The sequence below is a fragment of the Coregonus clupeaformis genome, chromosome 1, assembly GCF_020615455.1.
Source record: "Coregonus clupeaformis isolate EN_2021a chromosome 1, ASM2061545v1, whole genome shotgun sequence".
In the NCBI taxonomy this organism is placed as follows: Eukaryota; Metazoa; Chordata; class Actinopteri; order Salmoniformes; family Salmonidae; genus Coregonus; species Coregonus clupeaformis.
In genome coordinates, this window is record NC_059192.1 from 6,311,265 (window position 1) to 6,335,677 (window position 24,413).

The window sequence follows — 24,413 nt, forward strand, 5'->3', positions numbered from 1 at the left end:
GGCCTGCTCTTCAGTCCTGGCCTGCTCTTCAATCCTGGCCTGCTCTTCAGTCCTGGCCTGCTCTTCAGTCCTGGCCTGCTCTTAAATCCTGTCCTGCTTTTAAATCCTGGCCTTAAATCCTGGCCTTAAATCCTGGCCTGCTCTTCAATCCTGGCCTTCTCTTAAATCCTGTCCTGCTTTTAAATCCTGGCCTTAAATCCTGGCCTGCTCTTAAATCCTGGCCTTCTCTTAAATCCTGTCCTGCTTTTAAATCCTGGCCTTAAATACTGGCCTTCTCTTAAATCCTGTCCTGCTTTTAAATCCTGGCCTTCTCTTAAATCCTGACCTGCTTTTAAATCCTGGCCTTAAATCCTGGCCTTCTCTTAAATCATGTCCTGCTTTTAAATCCTGGCCTTAAATCCTGGCCTTCTCTTAAATCCTGGCCTTCTCTTAAATTCTGTCCTGTGCTTAAATCCTGGCCTGATCAGACAGTTGAAGTCGGAAGTTTACATGCACTTAGGTTGGAGTCATTAAAACTCGTTTTTCAACCACTCCACAAATGTCTTGTTAACAAACTATAGTTTTGGCAAGTCGGTTAGGACATCTACTTTGTGCATGACACAAGTAATGTTACCAACAATTGTTTACAGACACATTATTTCACTTATAATTCACTGTATCACAATTCCAGTGGGGTCAGAAGTTTACATACACTAAGTTGACTGTGCCTTTAAACAGCTTGGAAAATTCTAGAAAATGTCATGACTTTAGAAGCTTCTGATAGGCTAATTGACATCATTTGAGTCAATTGGAGGTGTACCTGTGGATGTATTTCAAGGCCTATCTTCAAACTCAGTGCCTCTTTGCTTGACATCATGGGAAAATCAAAAGAAATCAGCCAAGACCTCAGAAAAAAATTGAAGCACGGGGGTGGCAGCATCATGCTGTGGGGGTGCTTTGCTGCAGGAGGGACTGGTGCGCTTCACAAAATAGATGGCATCATGAGGAAGGAAAATGATGTGGATATATTGAAGCAACATCTCAAGACATCAGTCAGGAAGTTAAAGCTTGGTTGCAAATGGGTCTTCCAAATGGACAATGACCCCAAGCATACTCCCAAAGTTGTGGCAAAATGGCTTAAGGACAACAAAGTCAAGATGTTGGAGTGGCCATCACAAAGCCCTGACCTCAATCCTATAGAAAATATGTGCGAGCAAGGAGGCCTACAAACCTGACTCAGTTACACCAGCTCTGTCAGGAGGAATGGGCCAAAATTCACCCTACTTATTGTGGGAAGCTTGTGGAAGGCTACCCGAAACGCTTGACCCAAGTTAAACAATTTAAAGGCAATGCTACCAAATACTAATTGAGTGTATGTAAACTTCTGACCCACTGGGAATGTGATGAAAGAAATAAAAGCTGAAATAGATCATTCTCTCTACTTTTATTCTGACATTTCACATTCTTAAAATAAAGTGGTGATCCTAACTGACCTAAGACAGGGAATTTTTACTAGGATTAAATGTCAGGAATTGTGAAAAACTGAGTTTAAATGTATTTGGCTAAGGTGTATGTAAACTTCCGACTTCAACTGTAAATCCTGTCCTGCTCTTAAACCCTGGCCTCCTCTTAAATCCTGGCCATTAAGCAAATGGGCCAAATGTAAATGCCATTCATTCTATGTGTAACTAAAGAGGACATTATAGTGCCACATCCATTGATGTCAACTGGTTTATACTGGTTTAATAAGGAAGAAATGGGATGGTACATGTGCCTGTGATTAATTTGGCTTTAAAAGGGCATCTTAACAAAGTAGCCTTGAATATCTACAAGTAAATGATGTCATGCTAAGAGTATTTCCAAATATTTATACATTTTTCTGTCCAGCTGTGGTCTCGCATATTTTCCATGTTATACTGAAGACTATTACAAGAACACCTGGGATGTGTATACACATCCATTACAGAAATGGACAAATAGACTCACAACTGTCTGTCTATGACCAGAAGTGGTGGATCAGTCTGTAAGATGCACTGCGTGGTACATGAATAGTGCGTGCCTGCCTTTTGGTTTTTCAGTTCCTGCAGTTAATTATGGAAGCATTTAGCTTCCGAAACGGAATTGGAAATACAAATGGGCAAATGACAAATCAATATCAAGTGGATATGCGTTTCTTTGTGACAAAATTTAAAATGCAAAAAAATATATATTGCATTATCATTTTCATGATTGAATATGGATAATGTCTGCCCATTTGAAAAATAAATAGCAAAGTGTGTTTTTTATATCTCAATTCCGTGGTACTATCCAGTACAACACTGACACATTTAAAAACTAAACTTAAACGCTTGAATGACATTTCTCATGTTTGCCATTTTATTTCCTTGTGATTAGCCTGAATTGTGTCAAACTAATTACATTCTCAATTGTCAATTGATAACGCCTTTCCATATTGTGTGTGGTTTTATTAAGACTTTCGTTTCGTCATTTGCGTTATCGTTTTTGACTTGTTTTGATCGTCAAACGGGGGTTTCGGTAACGTGAGGCGGAAGAGGTTGCCTGTGCTTGCTGGCACCGGTCACTTTCGGTCGGAGCAGTATCGAACACTGAGGCATAAGGTATCGATGTGGCGGGGTTTTGGGTTGTCCCGGCAACAACAACCAGTATGAAAGTCCACAGGAAAATGAAGAAGAACAGCCGGTGTGTGGGAGGGGACACTGGAGCTACTACTGGTTAGCTAATATGGCTAATTGACTATTTATTATATGTAGCTAGCTACCTGTAGGCTAGATAGCTAGCTGGCTATGAAGAGGCACTACTGGCTAACGTTAGCAAGCTAGCCCACTGGCTACCTTCACAACAAAACATCGTGGAACACCTTGAGGTACGGTAAGTGGCTTTTTTGTCTTGTCATTTCACATTTTGGAAGGTGCATTGAAGTAATTAGCTGGATAACTAGCATGGTTATTTACTTTCTACTACAGATAGCTAGCAAGCTATGATGGACTGAAGTTACTCTGCAGGGGATCACTAATGCTATGTGGCTATTCAAAAACAAGGGAATTATATGAAAGCATGTCTTCAGACGATATAGTGTAACAATGTACAATATAATATTTTTTATTTTTTTGGGCCCAGCTCTCACACTGTGTAATGTATGTCTCTCTCTCTCTCTCTCTCTCTCTCTCTCTCTCTCTCTCTCTCTCTCTCTCTCTGTCTCTCTGTCTCTCTGTCTGCTCTGTCTGTCTGTCTGTCTGTCTGTCTGTCTGTCTGTCTGTCTGTCTGTCTCTGTCTGTCTGTCTGTCTGTCTGTCTGTCCTGTCTGTCTCTCTGCCTGTCTGTCTGTCTGTCTGTCTGTCTGTCTGTCTGTCTGTCTGTCTGTCTGTCTCGTCTGTCTGTCTGTCTCTGTCTGTCTGTCTGTCTGTCCGTCTGTCTGTCTGTCTGTCTGTCTGTCTGTCCGTCTGTCTCGTCTGTCTGTCCGTCTGTCTGTCTGTCTGTCTGTCTGTCTGTCTGTTCGTCTGTCTGTCTGTCTGTCGTGTCTGTCTGTCTGTCTGTCTGTCCGTCTGTCTGTCTGTCTGTCTGTCTGTCTGTCTGTCTGTCTGTTCGTTCGTCTGTCTGTCTGTCTGTCTGTCTGTCTTCGTCTGTCTGTCTGTCTGTCTGTCTCTGTCTCGTCTGTCTGTCTGTCTGTCTCGTTCGTCTGTCTGCCTGTCTGCTCTGTCTGTTCGTCTGTCTGTCTGTCTGTCTGTTCGTTCGTCTGTCTGTCTGTCTGTCCGTCTGTCTGTCTGTCTGTCTGTCGTCTCGCTGTCTGTCTGTCTGTCTGTCTGTCTGTCCGTCTGTCTGTCTCGTCTGTCTCGTCTGCTCTCCGTCTGTCTGTCTGCGTCTGTCTGTTCGTCTGTCTGTTCTGTCTGTCTGTCTGTTCTGTCTGTCTGTCTGTCTGTCTGTCTGTCTGTCTGTCTGTCCGTCTGTCTGTCTGTCTGTCTGTCTGTCTGTCTCGTCTGTCTGTCTGTTCGTCTCGTCTCTTCGTCTGTCTGTCTGTCTGTCTGTCTGTCTGTCTGTCGTTGTCTGTCTGTCTGTTCGTCTGTCTGTCTGTCTGTCGTCGTCTGTCTGTCTGTCTGTTCTGTCTGTCTGTCTGTTGTCTGTCTGTCTGTCTGTCTGTCTGTCTGTCTGTCTGTCTGTCTGTCCTGTCTGTCTGTCTGTCCTGTCTGTCTGTCTGTCTGTCTGTCTGTCTGTCTGTCCGTCTGTCTGTCTGTCTGTCTGTCCGTTCGTCTGTCTGTCTGTCTGTTCGTCTGTCTGTCTGTCTGTTCGTCTGTCTGTCTGTCTTCCGTCTGTCTGTCTCGTCTGTCTGTCTCGTTCGTTCGTCTGTCTGTCTGTCTGTCTGTCTGTCTGTCTGTCTGTCTGTCTGTCGTTGTCTGTCTGTCTGTTTCTGTCTGTCTGTCTGTCTGTCTGTCTGTCCGTTTGTCTGTCTGTCTGTCTGTCCGTCTGTCCGCCTGTCTGTCCGTCTGTCCGTCTGTCTGTCCGTCTGTCTGTCTGTCTGTCTGTCTGTCCGTCTGTCTGTCTGTCTGTCTGTCCTGTCTGTCTGTCTCGTCTGTCTGTCTGTCTGTCTCTTCGTCGTCTGTCCGCTGTTCGTCTGTCTGTCCGCTGTCTGTCTGTCTGTCTGTCTGTCTGTCTGTCTGTTCGTCTGTCTGTCTGTCTGTCTGTCTGTCTGTTCTGTCTGTCTGTCTGTCTTCTGTTCGTTCGTTGTCTGTCTGTCTGTCTGTCTGTCTGTCTGTCTGTCTGTTCGTCTGTCGTTCGTCTGTCTGTCTGTCTGTCTGTCTGTTCGTCTGTCTGTCTGTCTGTCTGTCCGTTCGTCTGTCTGTTCGTTCTTCGTCTGTCTGTCTGTCTGTCCTCTGTCGTCTGTCTGTCTGTCTGTTCGTCTGTCTGTCTGTCTGTCTGTCTGTCTGTCTGTCTCGTCTGTCTGTCTCGTCTGTCTGTCTGCCCGTCTGTCTGTCTGTTCCGTCTGTCTGTCTGTTCGTCTGTCTGTCTGTCTGTCCGTCTGTCTGTCTGTCTGTCGTTCGTCTGTCTGTCTGTCTGTCTGTCTGTCTGTCTGTCTGTTCGTCTGTCTGTCTGTCTGTCTGTCTGTCTGTCCGCGTCTGCTGTCTGTCGTTCGTCTGTCTGTCTGTCTGTCTGCCTTCTCTCGTCTGTCTGTCTGTCTGTCTGTCTGTCTGTTTTCGTCTGTCTGTCTGTCTGTCTGTCCTTCTTCGTCTGTCTGTCTGTCCGTTCGTTCGTCTGTTCGTCTGTCTGTCTTCGTCTGTTCGTCTGTCTTCGTTCGTCTGTCTGTCTCTCTGTCCGTTCGTCGTCCTCTGTCTGTCTGTCTGTTCTCGTCTGTCTGTTCGTCTGTCTGTCTGTCTGTCTGTCTGTCTGTCTGTCTGTCTGTCTGTCTGTTCGTCTGTTCTGTCTGTTCTGTCTGTCTGTCTGTCTGTCTGTCTGTCTGTCTGTCTGTCTGTCTGTCTGTCTGTTTGTCTGTTTAGGAGTTCCAGATGTTTGCTGCAGGAGAGTAGTGGCGGACAACACCGGAGGGCATCTTCAATGAGCACATGTACAAGTAAGTATCCCATATTAGGTACTACTACTTGGATAGAGAGGAGGCAGAGGTTGCAAGCATAGAGGTAGGTACTGTGCACTGTATGAAATTCATTACTTGGCAGTGATGGTGCAACCCAAAGACACATTGTGTCACACACTGTGGACACACCCCTTTCTCCCCATAGGCAGTAATCAAATGAATCGGACTGCTGTCATGTTGCTGAGTTGCATCACGATTCTCCTCCCTTCTCCCGCAGTGTGCACTTGCATACTTCCATGATGAGGAGTTTACAAGGGCACACCATAAGAGTAGGGTGGATAACTGGGAAGTAGCCCTCAAGTTGCTCTCTCAACCACCTATAGGCCTATTCCTTTAGCTGAATGCTACATCCGTATTACGATGAGGGAATTCCATTTGACTCAATGGCGCCGGAGGGAATTGGCTGCCGTTTTTATGGACTCTTAACCAATTATTTTGTGTGTTTTTTTCGCATTGTTTGTAACTTATTTTGTACATAATGTTGCCGCTACCGTCTCTTATGACCGAAAAGAGCTTCTGGACATCAGAACAGCGATTACTCACCTTGAACTGGACTAATAATTTTTCTTTAATGAGTCGGACGAGAGGGATTTGCTCCAGACACCCGACAGGGCCCTCATCCCCGTCATTTGCAGTAGAAAGAAAAGGAGATATCGCGGCAGGAGATCGGGATGCCTGGTAACGAGTGGCTAATCTGCCTTTGCCATCGATACTATTGGCCAATTTACAATCTCTTGATAATAAAGTGGACGAACTACAAGCACGTATATCCTGCCAACGGGACATTCAAAACTGTAATATCTTATGTTTCACCGAGTCGTGGCTGAACGAAGACATGAATAACATACAGCTGGCGGGTTATACACTGTATCGGCAGGATAGAACAGCAGCCTCTGGTAAGACAAGGGGTGGCGGTCTATGTACAGTGGGGAAAAAAAGTATTTAGTCAGCCACCAATTGTGCAAGTTCTCCCACTTAAAAAGATGAGAGAGGCCTGTAATTTTCATCATGACAGACAAAATGAGAAAAAAAAATCCAGAAAATCACATTGTATGATTTTTAATGAATTTATTTGCAAATTATGGTGGAAAATAAGAATTTGGTCAATAACAAAAGTTTCTCAATACTTTGTTATATACCCTTTGTTGGCAATGACACAGGTCAAACGTTTTCTGTAAGTCTTCACAAGGTTTTCACACACTGTTGCTGGTATTTATAGGCCCATTCCTCCATGCAGACCTCCTCTAGAGCAGTGATGTTTTGGGGCTGTCGCTGGGCACGTCTGGTACTGCAGGATTTGAGTCCCTGGCGGCGTAGTGTGTTACTGATGGTAGGCTTTGTTACTTTGGTCCCAGCTCTCTGCAGTCATTCACTAGGTGCCCCCGTGTGGTTCTGGGATTTTTGCTCACCGTTCTTGTGATCATTTTGACCCCACGGGGTGAGATCTTGTGTGGAGCCCCAGATCGAGGGAGATTATCAGTGGTCTTGTATGTCTTCCATTTTCTAATAATTGTTCCCACAGTTGATTTCTTCAAACCAAGCTGCTTACCTATTGCAGATTCAGTCTTCCCAGCCTGGTGCAGGTCTACAATTTTGTTTCTGGTGTCATTTGACAGCTCTTTGGTCTTGGCCATAGTGGAGTTTGGAGTGTGACTGTTTGAGGTTGTGGACAGGTGTCTTTTATACTGATAACAAGTTCAAACAGGTGCCATTAATACAGGTAACGAGTGGAGGACAGAGGAGCCTCTTAAAGAAGAAGTTACAGGTCTGTGAGAGCCAGAAATCTTGCTTGTTTGTAGGTGACCAAATACTTATTTTCCACCATAATTTGCAAATAAATTCATAAAAAATCCTACAATGTGATTTTCTGGAATTTTTTTCCTCAATTTGTCTGTCATAGTTGACGTGTACCTATGATGAAAATTACAGGCCTCTCTCATCTTTTTAAGTGGGAGAACTTGCACAATTGGTGGCTGACTAAATACTTTTTTCCCCCACTGTATACTTGTAAACAACAGCTGGTGCACGATATCAAAGGAAGTCTCAAGGTTTTGCTCGCCTGAGGTAGAGTATCTCATGATAAGCTGTAGACCACACTATCTACCAAGAGAGTTATCTATATTCTTCGTAGCTGTCTATTTACAGTGAGGGAAAAAAGTATTTGATCCCCTGCTGATTTTGTACGTTTGCCCACTGACAAAGACATGATCAGTCTATAATTTTAATGGTAGGTTTATTTGAACAGTGAGAGACAGAATAACAACAACAAAAAATCCAGAAAAACGCATGTCAAAAATGTTATAAATTGATTTGCATTTTAATGAGGGAAATAAGTATTTGACCCCCTCTCAATCAGAAAGATTTCTGGCTCCCATGTGTCTTTTATACAGGTAACGAGCTGCGATTAGGAACACGCTCTTAAAGGGAGTGCTCCTAATCTCAGATTGTTACCTGTATAAAAGACACCTGTCCACAGAAGCAGTCAATCAATCAGATTCCAAACTCTCCACCATGGCCAAGACCAAAGAGCTCTCCAAGGATGTCAGGGACAAGATTGTAGACCTACACAAGGCTGGAATGGGCTACAAGACCATTTCCAAGCAGCTTGGTGAGAAGGTGACAACAGTTGGTGCAATTATTCGCAAATGGAAGAAACACAAAATAACTGTCAATCTCCCTCGGCCTGGGGCTCCATGCAAGATCTCACCTTGTGGAGTTGCAATGATCATGAGAACGGTGAGGAATCAGTCCAGAACTACACGGGAGGATCTTGTCAATGATCTCAAGGCAGCTGGGACCATAGTCACCAAGAAAACAATTGGTAACACACTACGCCGTGAAGGACTAAAATCCTGCAGCGCCCGCAAGGTCCCCCTGCTCAAGAAAGGACATATACATGCCCGTCTGAAGTTTGCCAATGAACATCTGAATGATTCAGAGGAGAACTGGGTGAAAGTGTTGTGGACAGATGAGACCAAAATGGAGCTCTTTGGCATCAACTCAACTCGCCGTGTTTGGAGGAGGAGGAATGCTGCCTATGACCCCAAGAACACCATCCCCACCGTCAAACATGGAGGTGGAAACATTATGCTTTGGGGGTGTTTTTCTGCTAAGGGGACAGGACAACTTCACCGCATCAAAGGGACGATGGACGGGGCCATGTACCGTCAAATCTTGGGTGAGAACCTCCTTCCCTCAGCCAGGGCATTGAAAATGGGTCGTGGATGGGTATTCCAGCATGACAATGACCCAAAACACACGGCCAAGGCAACAAAGGAGTGGCTCAAGAAGAAGCACATTAAGGTCCTGGAATGGCCTAGCCAGTGTCCAGACCTTAATCCCATAGAAAATCTGTGGAGGGAGCTGAAGGTTCGAGTTGCCAAACGTCAGCCTCGAAACCTTAATGACTTGGAGAAGATCTGCAAAGAAGAGTGGGACAAAATCCCTCCTGAGATGTGTGCAAACCTGGTGGCCAACTACAAGAAACGTCTGACCTCTGATTGCCAACAAGGGTTTTGCCACCAAGTACTAAGTCATGTTTTGCAGAGGGGTCAAATACTTATTTCCCTCATTAAAATGCAAATCAATTTATAACATTTTTGACATGCGTTTTTCTGGATTTTTTTGTTGTTATTGTCTCTCACTGTTCAAATAAACCTACCATTAAAATTATAGACTGATCATGTCTTTGTCAGTGGGCAAACGTACAAAATCAGCAGGGGATCAAATACTTTTTTTCCCTCACTGTACCACCACAACCCGATGTTGGCAGTAAGACCGCACTCAATGAACTGTATACGGCCATAAGCAAACAGGAAAACGCTCATCTAAAGGCAGCGCTCCTAGTGGCCGGGGACTTTAATGCAGGAAACTTAAATCCGTTTTACCTCATTTCTACCAGCTTGTTAAATGTCCAACCAGAGGGGGAAAAAATCTCAGGAGTCATGATGTAGGGTTCAGAGTTTGTTCTTGGTAAAAAAAACAAATCTGTCCTTTATCTGGCTACCTAAGTAGAACTAGGAAACTTCAAACAGATACGTTATGGAAAATACATGTACGTTTCTGAACGATGAACCATGCTGTCTTGTTGACAGTATGACCTGGCGGCGCAGATTACTGTTGGATTTGAGCAGGGCGCTCCTCCCTCACCGCTTTCGCCCATTCACGTCACAGGCCATAGCCCGGTGCACCCTGGTCCAGCTTAATTAAACTCCCTCAATATAAGGGCTTCTCTACGGCATGGTAGTGTCCACAGTAGAATGAAATCTAAGTCTATTCATATTGTAGTCCCATGATCCTCTTGTATGTGACATTTTGTTTATTGCAAGTCAAGCTTTTGTTGGCATGCCAGTAAATATTGTCAGCGTTACAGTATTGAATCCCACAGGGAACAGTACCAGAAACTTTAAGGGGGAAGATGATCTAGTGTGCTTTCTTCCAATGGTCTGCACTCGGCTACTTCCCTTCATGGACTAAAGAGCAATGGATTTGTACAATAGGTTAGTCTAGTTCAGTGTTCCTGTTTCTTGCCTAATGGGCAAAAGTGGACATTGTCATCCCTACCTGTGCTATAACACTTCATTGAACTACTCGTTAAGACCACACTTGGGTAAATTGAGTGAATGAATGATTGGTTATAATAATAATAATAATATGCCATTTAGCAGATGGTTTTATCCAAAGCGACTTACAGTCATGCATGCATACATTTTTGTGTATGGGTGGTCCCGGGGATCGAACCCACTACCTTGGCGTTACGAGCGCCGTGCTCTACCAGCTGAGCTACAGAGGACCATGGTTATGACACCATGCACTAAACCACTCGCTAAAGTGCATTGTTATGACACCATGCACTAAACCGGAGCATACAGTTATTGGGAGCAATATAAAACTGTAGGATGTGTGAATTGAATTGTGACTAGTGCACTTCTCATGAGGTTTCTATCCATGCTAACCTTTTTGCATCATTTGTGCTTTCTTTCCCACAGGCGGTTCGGGCTGATGACCTGTCTCCGTAGCTGATAGACACCGAGAAGGAATATCATCCCCAACGATACAACTAATGTTTCTAACTGTACTAATGAGGAAGAGGAGAGCCGGGCTTATCCATCGTCTCTGAACTGCTTGAAGTGTTCTGTCAAAATTACAGTGCCACTTTTTGTTTACCGCTAGTCACATGTTCAATAAGATGTTCTGCCAACGTAATAACTACAGACGTGTTCTTGCTCTTCTGTAAGGTTCTAACAATCATATGTTGAAAACCATTATCAAGGGAAACTTACAGTAGTTGAACACTTTGTAGACAGTAACCCGTTTTGTTGAACGCTAGTGATTCTAAGAACAATAGTAACTTACCTGTAGGACAATGTCTCTATCACATGTCACTAAGGGTACAGTAAAGGTATATCCTTAATAAAATAATTGTTGATGGTTAATTATGCGTGCCTCTCATTTTCCATCATAGTATGTAGTACAGCTACGTCTCATCCTTGTTCTTCTTCTCCCAATTCATGCCGTCACAACAAGGAAATTAAATGGCAAACATGAGAAATGATTTGTCATTTTAAGCATTTTGTTTTTTTTAAATGTGTCAGTGTTGTACTGGATAGTACCATGGAAATGAAATATTAAACACACTTTTGCAATTTTATTTTTCAAATTGGCAGACATTATCCATATTCAATCATGAAAATGATAATGCAGTATATAACTTTGGATTTTGTCACCAAAAATGCATGCACATTTAGGCAAAGGAATTGCAAACATGGTATACTGTAGATTTATAATTTGCCCGTTTTTAGAATTTTAGATTGAATTAAGTCACCCGTAGACTTCCATAGTTAATGTGTATGGTGATGACAAATTACATGATTAGGGCACACACACCCATCATAGGTGTGTTGACAGGCAGAAACATAGGCAGCTGTGTTTATCTAGGGTGGTGTCTGGGGGTGGGCCTGTTCTACTGTTCACCCTGAAACGCATTCACCACAGGCTGGTCCTGAAACGCATTCACCACAGGCTGGTCCTGAAACGCATTCACCACAGGCTGGTCCTGAAACCCTCTAAATACACCTCCGCTGTCTTCAACCAGGATCTCAGCGAGCACTGCCTTATTGCCTGCGTCCGTAATGGGTCCCCGGTCAAATGACCACCCCTCATCACTGTCAAACGCTCCCTAAAACACTTTAGCGAGCAGGCCTTTCTAATTGACCTGGCCCGGGTATCCTGGATGGATATTGACCTCATTCCGTCAGTAGAGGATGCCTGGTTGTTCTTCAAAAGGGCTTTCCTCTCAATCTTAAATAAGCATGCCCCATTCAAAAAATTCAGAACTAAGAACAGATATAGCCCCTGGTTCTCCTCAGACTTGAATGCCCTTGACCAGCACAAAAACATCCTGTGGCGTACTGCATTAGCATCGAACAGCCCCCGCGATATGCAACTTTTCAGGGAAGTCGGGAACCAATATACACAATCAGTTAAGAAAGCAAAGGCTAGCTTTTTCAAACAGAAATTTGCATCCTGTAGCACTAACTCAAAAAAGTTAAATCTACAATAATCGAGAATTTCAACAAGCATTTTGCTACGGCTGACCATGCTTTCCACCTGGCTACCACTACCCCGGCCACCAGCTCTGCACCCTCCGCTGCAACTTGCCCATCCGGTTTCCGAGCTGGTCATGGGTGCACCTCAGGCATGCTCAAGGTCCTAAACGATATTATAACCAAGATCGATAAAATACAGTACTGCGCAGCCGTCTTCATCGACCTGGACAAGGTTTTCGACTCTGTCAACCACCGCATTCTTATTGGCAGACTAAATAGCCTTGGTTTCTCAAATAACTGCCTCGCCTGGTTCACCAACTACTTCTCAGAGTTAAATGTGTCAAATCGGAGGGCCTGTTGTCTGGACCTCTGGCAGTCTCTATGGGGGTGCCACAGGGTTCAATTCTCGGGCCGACTCTATTCTCTGTGTATATCAATGATGTCGTTCTTGCTGCTGGTGACGCTCGGATCCACCTCTATGCGGACGACACCATTTTGTATACATCTGGCCTTTCATTGGACACTGTGTTAACAAACCTCCAAATGAGCTTCAATGCCATACAACACTCCTTCCGTAGCCTCCAACTGCTCATAAACACTAGTAAAACTAAATGCATGCTCTTCAACCGAACGCTGCTTGCACCCGCCCACCCGACTAGAAACACTACTCTCGGCGGGTCTGACCTAGAGTATGTGGACAACTACAAATACCTAGGTGTCTTGTTAGACCGTAAACTCTCCTTCCAGACTCACATTAAGCATCTCCAATCAAAAGTTAGATCTAGAATTGGCTTCCTATTTCGCAACAAAGCCTCCTTCACTCATGCTGCCAAACATGCCCTCGTAAAACGGACTATCCTACCAATCCTTGACTTCGGCGATGCCATTTACAAAATAGCCTACAACACTCTACTCAGCAAATTGGATGTAGTCTATCACAGTGCCATCCGTTTTGTCTCCAAAGCCCCATATACTACCCACCATTGTGACCTGTACACTCTTGTTGGCTGGCCCTCTACATATTCGTCCCCAAACCGACTGGCTCCAGGTCATCTATAAATCACTGCTAGGCAAATCCCTGTCTTATCTTAGCTCACTGGTCACCATAGCAACACCCACCCGTAGTCTGCGCTCCTGCAGGTATATCTCACTGGTCATCCCCAAAGCCAACACCTCCTTTGGCCGCCATTCCTTCCAGTTCTCTGCTGCCAATGACTGGAACGAACTGCAAAAATCTCTGAAGCTGGAGACTCTTATCTCCCTCATTAACTTTAAGTGTCAGTTGTCAGAGCAGCTTACCGATCACTGCACCTGTACACAGCCCATCTGTAATTAGCCCACCCAACTACCTCATCCCCATATTGTTATTCATTTTGCTAATTTGCACCCCAGTATCTCTATTTGCACATCATCTTTTGCACATCTATCATTCCAGTGTTAATACGAAATTGTAACTACACTGCAAAATAAAGGGAACACTAAAATAACACATCCTAGATCTGAATGAATGAAATAATCTTATTAAATACTTTTTTCTTTACATAGTTGAATGTGCTGACAACAAAATCACACAAAAATTATCAATGGAAATCAAATTTATCAACCCATGGAGGTCTGGATTTGGAGTCACCCTCAAAATTAAAGTGGAAAACCACACTACAGGCTGATCCAACTTTGATGTAATGTCCTTAAAACAAGTCAAACTGAGGCTCAGTAGTGTGTTTGGCCTCCACGTGCCTGTATGACCTCCCTACAATGCCTGGGCATGCTCCTGATGAGGTGGCGGATGGTCTCCTGAGGGATCTCCTCCCAGACCTGGACTAAAGCATCCGCCAACTCCTGGACAGTCTGTGGTGCAACGTGGCGTTGGTGGATGGAGCGAGACATGATGTCCCAGATGTGCTCAATTGGATTCAGGTCTGGGGAACGGGCGGGCCAGTCCATAGCATCAATGCCTTCCTTTTGCAGGAACTGCTGACACACTCCAGCCACATGAGGTCTTGCATTAGGAGGAACCCAGGGCCAACCGCACCAGCATATGGTCTCACAAGGGGTCTGAGGATCTCATCTCGGTACCTAATGGCAGTCAGGCTTCCTCTGGCGAGCACATGGAGGGCTGTGCGGCCCCCCAATGAAATGCAACCCCACACCATGACTGACCCACCGCCAAACCGGTCATGCTGGAGGATGTTGCAGGCAGCAGAACGTTCTCCACGGCGTCTCCAGACTCTGTCACGTCTGTCACATGTGGTCAGTGTGAACCTACTTTCACCTGTGAAGAGCACAGGGCGCCAGTGGCAAATTTGCCAATCTTGGTGTTCTCTGGCAAATGCCAAACGTCCTGCACGGTGTTGGGCTGTAAGCACAACCCCCACCTGTGGACGTCGGGCCCTCATACCACCCTCATGGAGTCTGTTTCTGACCGTTTGAGCAGACACATGCACATTTGTGGCCTGCTGGAGGTCATTTTGCAGGGCTCTGGCAGTGCTCCTCCTGCTCCTCCTTGCACAAAGGTGGGGGTAGCGGTCCTGCTGCTGGGTTGTTGCCCTCCTACGGCCTCCTCCACGTCTCCTGATGTACTGGCCTGTCTCCTGGTAGCGCCTCCATGCTCTGGACACTACGCTGACAGACACAGCAAACCTTCTTGCCACAGCTCGCATTGATGTGCCATCCTGGATGAGCTGCACTACCTGAGCCACTTGTGTGGGTTGTAGACTCCGTCTCATGCTACCACTAGAGTGAAAGCACTGCCAGCATTCAAAAGTGACCAAAACATCAGCCAGGAAGCATAGGAACTGAGAAGTGGTCTGTGGTCACCACCTGCAGAACCACTTCTTTATTGGGGGTGTCTTGCTAATTGCCTATAATTTCCACCTGTTGTCTTCCATTTGCACAACAGCATGTGACATTTATTGTCAATCAGTGTTGCTTCCTAAGTGGACAGTTTGATTTCACAGAAGTGTGATTGACTTGGAGTTACATTGTGTTGTTTAAGTGTTCCTTTTATTTTTTTGGAGCAGTGTATATGTATGTATGTATGTATGTATGTATGTATGTATGTATGTATATATATATATATATATATATATATATATATATATATATATATACACACACACACACACACAGTGGGGAAAAAAAGTATTTAGTCAGCCACCAATTGTGCAAGTTCTCCCACTTAAAAAGATGAGAGAGGCCTGTAATTTTTATCATAGGTACACGTCAACTATGACAGACAAAATGAGAAAAAAAATCCAGAAAATCACATTGTAGGATTTTTAATGAATTTATTTGCATATTATGGTGGAAAATAAGTATTTGGTCAATAACAAAAGTTTCTCAATACTTTGTTATATACCCTTTGTTGGCAATGACACAGGTCAAACGTTTTCTGTAAGTCTTCACAAGGTTTTCACACACTGTTGCTGGTATTTTGGCCCATTCCTCCATGCAGATCTCCTCTAGAGCAGTGATGTTTTGGGGCTGTCGCTGGGCAACACAGACTTTCAACTCCCCTCCAAAGATGTTCTATAGGGTTGAGATCTGGAGACTGGCTAGGCCACTCCAGGACCTTGAAATGCTTCTTACGAAGCCACTCCTTCGTTGCCCGGGCGGTGTGTTTGGGATCATTGTCATGCTGAAAGACCCAGCCACGTTTCATCTTCAATGCCCTTGCTGATGGAAGGAGGTTTTCACTCAAAATCTCACGATACATGGCCCCATTCATTCTTTCCTTTACACGGATCAGTCGTCCTGGTCCCTTTGCAGAAAAACAGCCCCAAAGCATGATGTTTCCACCCCCATGCTTCACAGTAGGTATGGTGTTCTTTGGATGCAACTCAGCATTCTTTGTCCTCCAAACACGATGAGTTGAGTTTTGACCTATTCTATTTTGGTTTCATCTGACCATATGACATTCTCCCAATCCTCTTCTGGATCATCCAAATGCACTCTAGCAAACTTCAGACGGGCCTGGACATGTACTGGCTTAAGCAGGGGGACACGTCTGGCACTGCAGGATTTGAGTCCCTGGTGGCGTAATGTGTTACTGATGGTAGGCTTTATTACTTTGGTCCCAGCTCTCTGCAGGTCATTCACTAGGTCCCCCCGTGTGGTTCTGGGATTTTTGCTCACCGTTCTTGTGATCATTTTGACCCCACGGGGTGAGATCTTGCGTGGAGCCCCAGATCGAGGGAGATTATCAGTGGTCTTGTATGTTTTCCATTTCCTAATAATTGCTCCCACAGTTGATTTCTTCAAACCAAGCTGCTTACCTATTGCAGATTCAGTCTTCCCAGCCTGGTGCAGGTCTACAATTTTGTTTCTGGTGTCCTTTGACAGCTCTTTGGTCTTGGCCATAGTGGAGTTTGGAGTGTGACTGTTTGAGGTTGTGGACAGGTGTCTTTTATACTGATAACAAGTTCAAACAGGTGCCATTAATACAGGTAATGAGTGGAGGACAGAGGAGCCTCTTAAAGAAGAAGTTACAGGTCTGTGAGAGCCAGAAATCTTGCTTGTTTGTAGGTGACCAAATACTTATTTTCCACCATAATTTGCAAATAAATTCATTAAAAATCCTACAATGTGATTTTCTAGATTTTTTTTTCTCAATTTGTCTGTCATAGTTGACGTGTACCTATGATGAAAATTACAGGCCTCTCTCATCTTTTTAAGTGGGAGAACTTGCACAATTGGTGGCTGACTAAATACTTTTTTCCCCCACTGTATATATATATGTATACACACACACACAGTGAGGGAAAAAAGTATTTGATCCCCTGCTGATTTTGTACGTTTGCCCACTGACAAAGAAATGATCAGTCTATAATTTTAATGGTAGGTTTATTTGAACGGTGAGAGACAGAATAACAACAAAAATATCCAGAAAAACGCATGTCAAAAATGTTATGAATTGATTTGCATTTTAATGAGGGAAATAAGTATTTGACCCCTCTGCAAAACATGACTTCGTCCTTGCTGGCAATCACAGAGGTCAGACGTTTTTTGTAGTTGGCCACCAGGTTTGCACACATCCCACTCCTCTTTGCAGATGTTCTCCAAGTCATTAAGGTTTCGAGGCTGACGTTTGGCAACTCGAACCTTCAGCTCCCTCCACAGATTTTCTATGGGATTAAGGTCTGGAGACTTGCTAGGGCACTTCAGGACCTTAATGTGCTTCTTCTTGAGCCACTCCTTTGTTGCCTTGGCCGTGTGTTTTGGGTCATTGACCCATTTGCAATGCCCTAGCTGAGGGAAGGAGGTTCTCACCCAAGATTTGATGGTACATGGCCCCGTCCATCGTCCCTTTGATGCGGTGAAGTTGTCCTGTCCCCTTAGCAGAAAAACACCCCCAAATCATAATATTTTCACCTCCATGTTTGACGGTGGGGATGGTATTCTTGGGGTCATAGGCAGCATTCCTCCTCCTCCAAACACGGTGAGTTGAGTTGATGCCAAAGAGCTCCACAACACTTTCACCCAGTTCTCCTCTGAATCATTCAGATGTTCAATGGCAAACTTGAGACGGGCCTGTATATGTCCTTTCTTGAGCAGGGGGACCTTGCAGGCGCTGCAGGATTTCAGTCCTTCACGGCATAGTGTGTTACCAATTGTTTTCTTGGTGTCTATGGTCCCAGCTGCTCAAGATCATTGACAAGATCCTCCCGTGTAGTTCTGGGCTGATTCCTCACCGTTCTCATGATCATTGCAACTCCACGAGGTGAGATCTTGCATGGAGCCCCAGGCCGGGGGAGATTGACAGTTCTTTTGTGTTTCTTCCATTTGCGAATAATCGCACCAACTGTTGTCACCTTCTCACCAAGCTGCTTGGCGATGGTCTTGTAGCCCATTCCAGCCTTGTGTAGGTCTACAATCTTGTCCCTGACATCCTTGGAGAGCTCTTTGGTCTTGGCCATGGTGGAGAGTTTGGAATCTGATTGATTGACTGCTTCTGTGGACAGGTGTCTTTTTTATACAGGTAACAAGATGAGATTAGGAGCACTCCCTTTAAGAGTGTGCTCCTAATCTCAGCTCGTTACCTCTATAAAATACACCTGGGAGCCACAAATCTTTCTGATTGAGAGGGGGTCAAATACTTATTTCCCTCATTAAAATGCAAATCAATTTATAACATTTTTGACATGTGTTTTTCTGGATTGATTTGTTGTTATTCTGTCTCCCACTCTTCAAATAAACCTACCATTAAAATTATAGACTGATCATTTCTTTGTCAGTGGGCAAACTTACAAAATCAGCAGGGGATCAAATACTTTTTTCCCTCACTGTATATATATATATATATATATATATATATAATTATTACTTTTATTTGCCCTAAAATGATTAAAAGGAGATAAACCCTGACAGAAATGTAATTAGTCTTCGTTATGAGTCCCAGCCTTGTTGTCCAGTCTCACTGACTCTGTTTTAATTAACTTAGCTGTCTTGATATAGAATGGAGTTAAATATGACCACAGGCTGTAAAAACAGAAATATTCAATACATCATTCCGCGTTCACATTTGCAAAGGTCCTGCCTTTTCATAAATGTCTTTTTGAGGTAGCCTGTGAAATAGTGATTGTATACGCTTCACTCGTTTGTTTAGAGTATTTGTTAGCACTGATACTACAAACCGCAAGATGAGCAGATGTGATGGTGGATCGTGCTTTTTTTCATGCACCAGATATTTGACAGGCAACATTTTAATTTACGGGACATTTTGAGAAATGTACCGGACCCATATGCATTGGGGGAGTAACCTGATTAGGATGTCCACCCACGGTGCTCAGAATGACAGAAATCACATTTAGATGACGGTAATTCATATTAACAGAACATGCAAGTCTAGGATGCAAGGATGTGCGGTCCTTCTTACCGAATTATGATGTGTACTTTTGAAGATGTTAGAGTAACTGTCCACATTTAACTTTTCCTCAACCAACGTGACAAGTAACGAACTTCAAAATCACTAGCCTATGTCAATCTACTATCCCCCATAGTAGAAAAAGTTGACCTATTCTATTGGTCAGCTTGTTGAGAAAGAAATGGCCTATTCCAGACACTCTGGGACAGTTTTGGGACAACATATCCCCAAATTCAGAACAGCCTCAATTTGTCGGGCATGGACTCTACGAGGTGTCGAAAGCGTTCCACAGGGACGCTGGCCCATGTTGTCTCCAATGCTGGATGTCCTTTGGTGGTGGACCATTCTTGATACACACGGAAAACTGTTGAGCGTGAAAAACCCAGCAGCGTTGCAATTCTTGACACAAACCTTTGTGCCTGGCACCTACTACCATAACCCGTTCAAAGGCACTTTGTAAAACAAATAAAGAAAAACCCTGGAATGAGTAGGTGTGTCCAAACTTTTGACTGGTACTGTAAATATACATTACCGGTCAGAAGTTTTAGAACACCTACTCATTCAAGGGGTTTTCTTTATTTTTACTATTTTCTACAATGTAGAATAATAGTGAAGACATCAAAACTATGAAATAACACATATGGAATCATGTAGTAACCAAAAAAGTGTTAAACAAATCAAAATATATTTTATATTTGAGTTTCTTCAAATAGCCACCCTTTGCCTTAATGACAGCTTTGAACACTCTTTGCATTCTGTCAACCAGCTTCATGAGGTAGTCACCTGGAATGCATTTCAATTAACAGGTGTGTCTTCTTAAAAGTTAATTTGTGGAATTTCTTTCCGTCTTAATGCGTTTGAGCCAATCAGGTGTGTTGTGAAAAGGTGTGTGGGGGGGTATACAGAGGATACATCAGCATGCATGTGTCCCTCTCTCAGCCCATGCAGCACTCCACACGGTTAAACATGACCTGAGGTCAGACAGGAGCAAGTGGCTTGACTGCTGAGAATATACAGTACTGGTGGTTTGGGAGGTTAAACATGACCTGGGGTCAGACAGGAGCAAGTGGCTTGACTGCTGATAATATACAGTACTGGTGGTTTGGGAGGTTAAACATGACCTGAGGTCAGACAGGAGCAAGTGGCTTGACTGCTGATAATATACAGTACTGGTGGTTTGGGAGGTTAAACATGACCTGAGGTCAGACAGGAGCAAGTGGCTTGACTGCTGATAATATACAGTACTGGTGGTTTGGGAGGTTAAACATGACCTGAGGTCAGACAGGAGCAAGTGGCTTGACTGCTGAGAATATACAGTACTGGTGGTTTGGGAGGTTAAACATGACCTGGGGTCAGACAGGAGCAAGTGGCTTGACTGCTGATAATATACAGTACTAGTGGTTTGGGAGGTCAAACATGACCTGGGGTCAGACAGGAGCAAGTGGCTTGACTGCTGATAATATACAGTACTGGTGGTTTGGGAGGTTAAACATGACCTGGGGTCAGACAGGAGCAAGTGGCTTGACTGCTGATAATATACAGTACTGGTGGTTTGGGAGGTTAAACATGACCTGAGGTCAGACAGGAGCAAGTGGCTTGACTGCTGATAATATACAGTACTGGTGGTTTGGGAGGTTAAACATGACCTGAGGTCAGACAGGAGCAAGTGGCTTGACTGCTGATAATATACAGTACTGGTGGTTTGGGAGGTCAAACCAGACCTGGGTAAGTTCTTAATAACACCCTATACCCTAGGCTTATGTAATGCACTACTTCCGGCCATATTGTCCTCATAGGTTCCGACTATAGGGTGATTCAGATAGGCCCCACTGGATATGTTGTTTGGTGATTTGACATTGGTCTCATCCCATTGGTCGCCATATTTATTTGATTCCAGGTAGCCAATCAGACGCTCCATACAGACAGCCCAGACCTGCCGGTGTGTTTCCAGCTGTCAGTGCTGTCATGGCTGCCTTGTGTGTACCTGTGGCTTGCATGCCCTCCGTACGTCTTCTACCTCCAGAGGAACAACAGGGGTTATATCATGATGTCCATCCTCAACAGAGTGAAGACGGTGAGGGACCACACCACACACTGGGCTGCTGTAGGCGGACATTTGTATTTGTCTCTCTGTCTCTCTCTCTGTCTCTCTGTCTCTCTCTCTGTCTCTCTGTCTCTCTCTCTCTGTCTCTCTCTCTCTCTCTCTGTCTCTCTCTCTCTCTCTCTCTCTCTCTCTCTGTCTCTCTCTCTCTCTCTCTCTCTCTCTCTCTCTCTCTCTCTCTCTCTCTCTCTCTCTCTCTCTCTCTCTCTCTCTCTCTCTATCTGTCTCTCTCTCTATCTGTCTCTCTCTCTCTCTCTCCATCTCTTTCTGTCTCCATCTCTTTCTGTCTCTCTCTCTCTCTCTCTCTCTCTCTCTCTCTCTCTCTTTCTGTCTCCATCTCTTTCTGTCTCTCTCTCTCTCTCTCTCTCTCTCTCTCTCTCTCTCTCTCTCTCTCTCTCTCTCTCTCTCTCTCTCTCTCTCTCTCTCTCTCTCTCTCTCTCTCTCTCTCTCTCTCTCTCTCCATCTCTCTCTCTGTCTTTCTCGATGCAATCCTGTTTGGTGCCTGAGATTCATTCCCTGTGTCGTGCCCATATTCCATTAGATTAGTTAGTTGATGCACGATAAGGGAATAGTGGAAATGTTTATCAGACAGGCTAATGACCAGTACTGGGAAACGGACCAGACATGCATACAAGCTTGTTCAGACACTTTAGATGGGTTTTGAACAAATGACTCCTGCTCAGTTTTGGGTCTCGGTCTTTCTCTCTGTCTTTCTCTCATCCTCTTCTCCTCCTCTCCTCTAGGTATTTGCATTGGTGTTGTGGATCGTGTGTTGGACTGATCTCTTCGGCACCTTCAATGAGATGCGTCAGGGGGATACACAGCCACCCATCTACTTCGTTACCCCGCTGGTGGTCGGCATGACGATGGTACGCGTACACAACCAACAGGACGTGGCGTTCTAAACATACAGTACAGTCAGACAGTACAGCGTTCAACTCACTTCCTGAGAAATACCTTCTTTTTGGGGTCTTGTTGCTTAGGGACAGTAGTGTGGTTTTTATTGGGCACAGGGGAGGGTAGTGAGGTTTTATTGGTCACGGGAGGGTAGGGTGTTTTTTTCCCTGGTTTACATTCACTCTTTTGTAGGTTTTACTATATAAGTTCTTCCATCCTAGCCACATTTCCTCATCTGCTTGCATGCTCCTCCCCTATATCAAGGTGTTTTGGTACTTCCCTTATGCACTCTGCTTTTCCGCGCGCCAACTTTTACTATACCACAGACCAATATAGTCTACCAGTCTGTTCTATCCTGCCCTCGATCCACCATTCATAATGACAATGGTGGTAGGTGGATAGTTTGTCCAGATCTGCAATAGGCTAACTAGCAATCATACCACACATACAATTATTCAAAGCTTAAACATTTTTTTCAATATGAATTCACACAAATAGGAATATCTGATAGGCAGCTTGAGAGGTGTGTCATTACTCATGAAAGAACGGTGAGACACGCAGCGCAAAAAAAAATTCCCTTGCAGTTCTCTCCAATCCGAGCGGCTATTCCTCTCGCACCTAAAACCGCTTCAAACCATGATATTGAAGTGCCCAAAGTCGGTATGCTTTGCTTTGTGGTTGTGTGGTGCATTGGCACAGAAAAACATGTTGGTGTAAAATTTGGTGCACACAGTATATTTTATATAATATAGTATCAAAATGTTGAAAATCTGATTTCCCCCTAGCTGATCATTGTCTGCAGTCGGCTCTGATCGTAGTGTAATGAAACAGGCAGGGAGAGTGAGCTGGTCCGTGGTGGTCGGTGAACCCTCAACCTTCTGGCCCGTAGCCCTGCGTGGCATCGACTGTGCCACAAAAGCATGCTGAAGTGGCAAAGTCGATACCCACGTTTATAAACACAGGGTCACTACAGTTATTGTAATTTGTGGCCGTAAACATTTATTTTGAGTTAATTCTATGAGGGGGGGAGGTTGTGCGTGAGGGGGGTGCATTTTTTAAAATGACACCTCGAGTTGGACCAGTTGATCCTTACATGCCCTGTGTGTTTCTGTGCTTATCTAAATCATGTTAACTCTCCCTCCCCCCTCCCCCCTCCCTCCCTCCCTCCCTCCACCCCCTCCCTCCCTCCCTCCCTCTTGTCTCCTCTCTCTCTCAGTTGCTAGCTACGTTTCTGATCCAGTTTGAGAGGTTGAGAGGGGTCCAGTCTTCAGGGATTCTCTTTATATTCTGGTTCCTGTCGGTGCTGTGTGCCATCGTACCTTTCCGCTCCAAGATCCTACAGGCCAAATTCCAGGTGAGATCAGGGTTTCCCCTATCTTGTACTGATGTCTCCCATCCTCTGTTCCCTTTCTCAAAACGTGTTTACTGCCCTCATTCTCCCCCTCTCCTCCCCCTCCACTCTCCTCCCCCTCCCCCTCTCCTCCCCCTCTCCCTCCCCCTCTCCTCTCCCTCTCCCTCCCCCTCTCCTCCCCATCCCCTCTCCTCCCCCTCCCCTCCTCCTCCCCCTCCCCCTCTCCTCCCCCTCCTTTCCTGGCTAAATAATTTACAGTAGTTTTGGGGGGGGGATTAGGCAGGGAGATTGTTTTGGGGGTTAGGCAGGGACATTGTTTTGGAGGTTAGGCAGGGACGTTGTTTTGGAGGTTAGGCAGGGAGATTGTTTTGGGGGTTAGGCAGGGAGATTGTTTTGGGGGTTTGGCAGGGACATTGTTTTGGGGGTTAGGCAGGGACATTGTTTTGGAGGTTAGGCAGGGACGTTGTTTTGGAGGTTAGGCAGGGAGATTGTTTTGGGGGTTTGGCAGGGACGTTGTTTTGGGAGTCAGGCAGGGACGTTGTTTTGGGGGTTAGGCAGGGACGTTGTTTTGGGGGTTTGGCAGGGACGTTGTTTTGGGAGTCAGGCAGGGATGAGGTTGTGTGGAAAGAGCAAGTGAAAGGGAAAGAGCAAGGGGGAGAGATAGTGAGAGGGAGAGACAGAACAAAGAGAGGAAGTCCATTGAGAGATAGTAGGTCTGTTTTGAATTGAACAACATAGCTGGTGAACTTCAGAGCTCTCATTGGCTATTGCTGATCACCGTTCTCAAAACCTGTCGATGCAGATCTCACACTACAAGAGAATAGCAGATTTTGTGCAGATAAAATGAAACATGTTTGAAAATATCGGGACGTCTGGGACGGAATCGGTAGCCCTCCGATTGAGTCTCTGAGCCGCTCACATTAAACGAGCGTCGGTGGCGGCCGCGCGCCCCGAGTAGGCAACGACATGGGGATTGTGTCTCAGATCTCAAAAAACGTGTCTGGGACCAAAATCATGTAGTGTACGCCCAGCTTTAGTGTATTGTCTGTCAACTCCCTTAAGAAATGGCTTTCA

General features: G+C 44.9%; 1 protein-coding gene and 1 long non-coding RNA gene across 5 annotated transcripts in view; both read left to right on the plus strand.

Annotated features, from left to right (window-relative positions):
- LOC121575446 (ATP-binding cassette sub-family C member 3) overlaps positions 1-24,413 on the plus strand; it is a 77,834-nt gene that overhangs the window by 9,395 nt on the left and 44,026 nt on the right. For all 3 annotated transcript variants that reach the window (XR_006002359.2, XM_041888601.2, XM_041888804.2), the window contains exons 2-4: positions 20,888-21,064; positions 21,835-21,960; positions 23,205-23,342. Coding sequence is in view for 2 of the 3 variants with exons in the window: in XM_041888601.2 (XP_041744535.1) it covers positions 20,888-21,064; positions 21,835-21,960; positions 23,205-23,342 (441 nt within the window). In the remaining variant the exon portion in view is untranslated. The remainder of the gene's footprint in view (positions 1-20,887; positions 21,065-21,834; positions 21,961-23,204; positions 23,343-24,413) is intronic.
- On the plus strand, positions 1,512-11,015 carry LOC121575650. Of its 2 annotated transcripts, none has more exons than XR_006002373.2 (3): positions 1,512-2,868; positions 5,486-5,559; positions 10,569-11,015. It is a non-coding gene; the product is annotated as an uncharacterized LOC121575650 (long non-coding RNA). The 2 variants fall into 2 exon arrangements; XR_006002372.2 differs by having other exon boundaries at positions 1,512-2,863.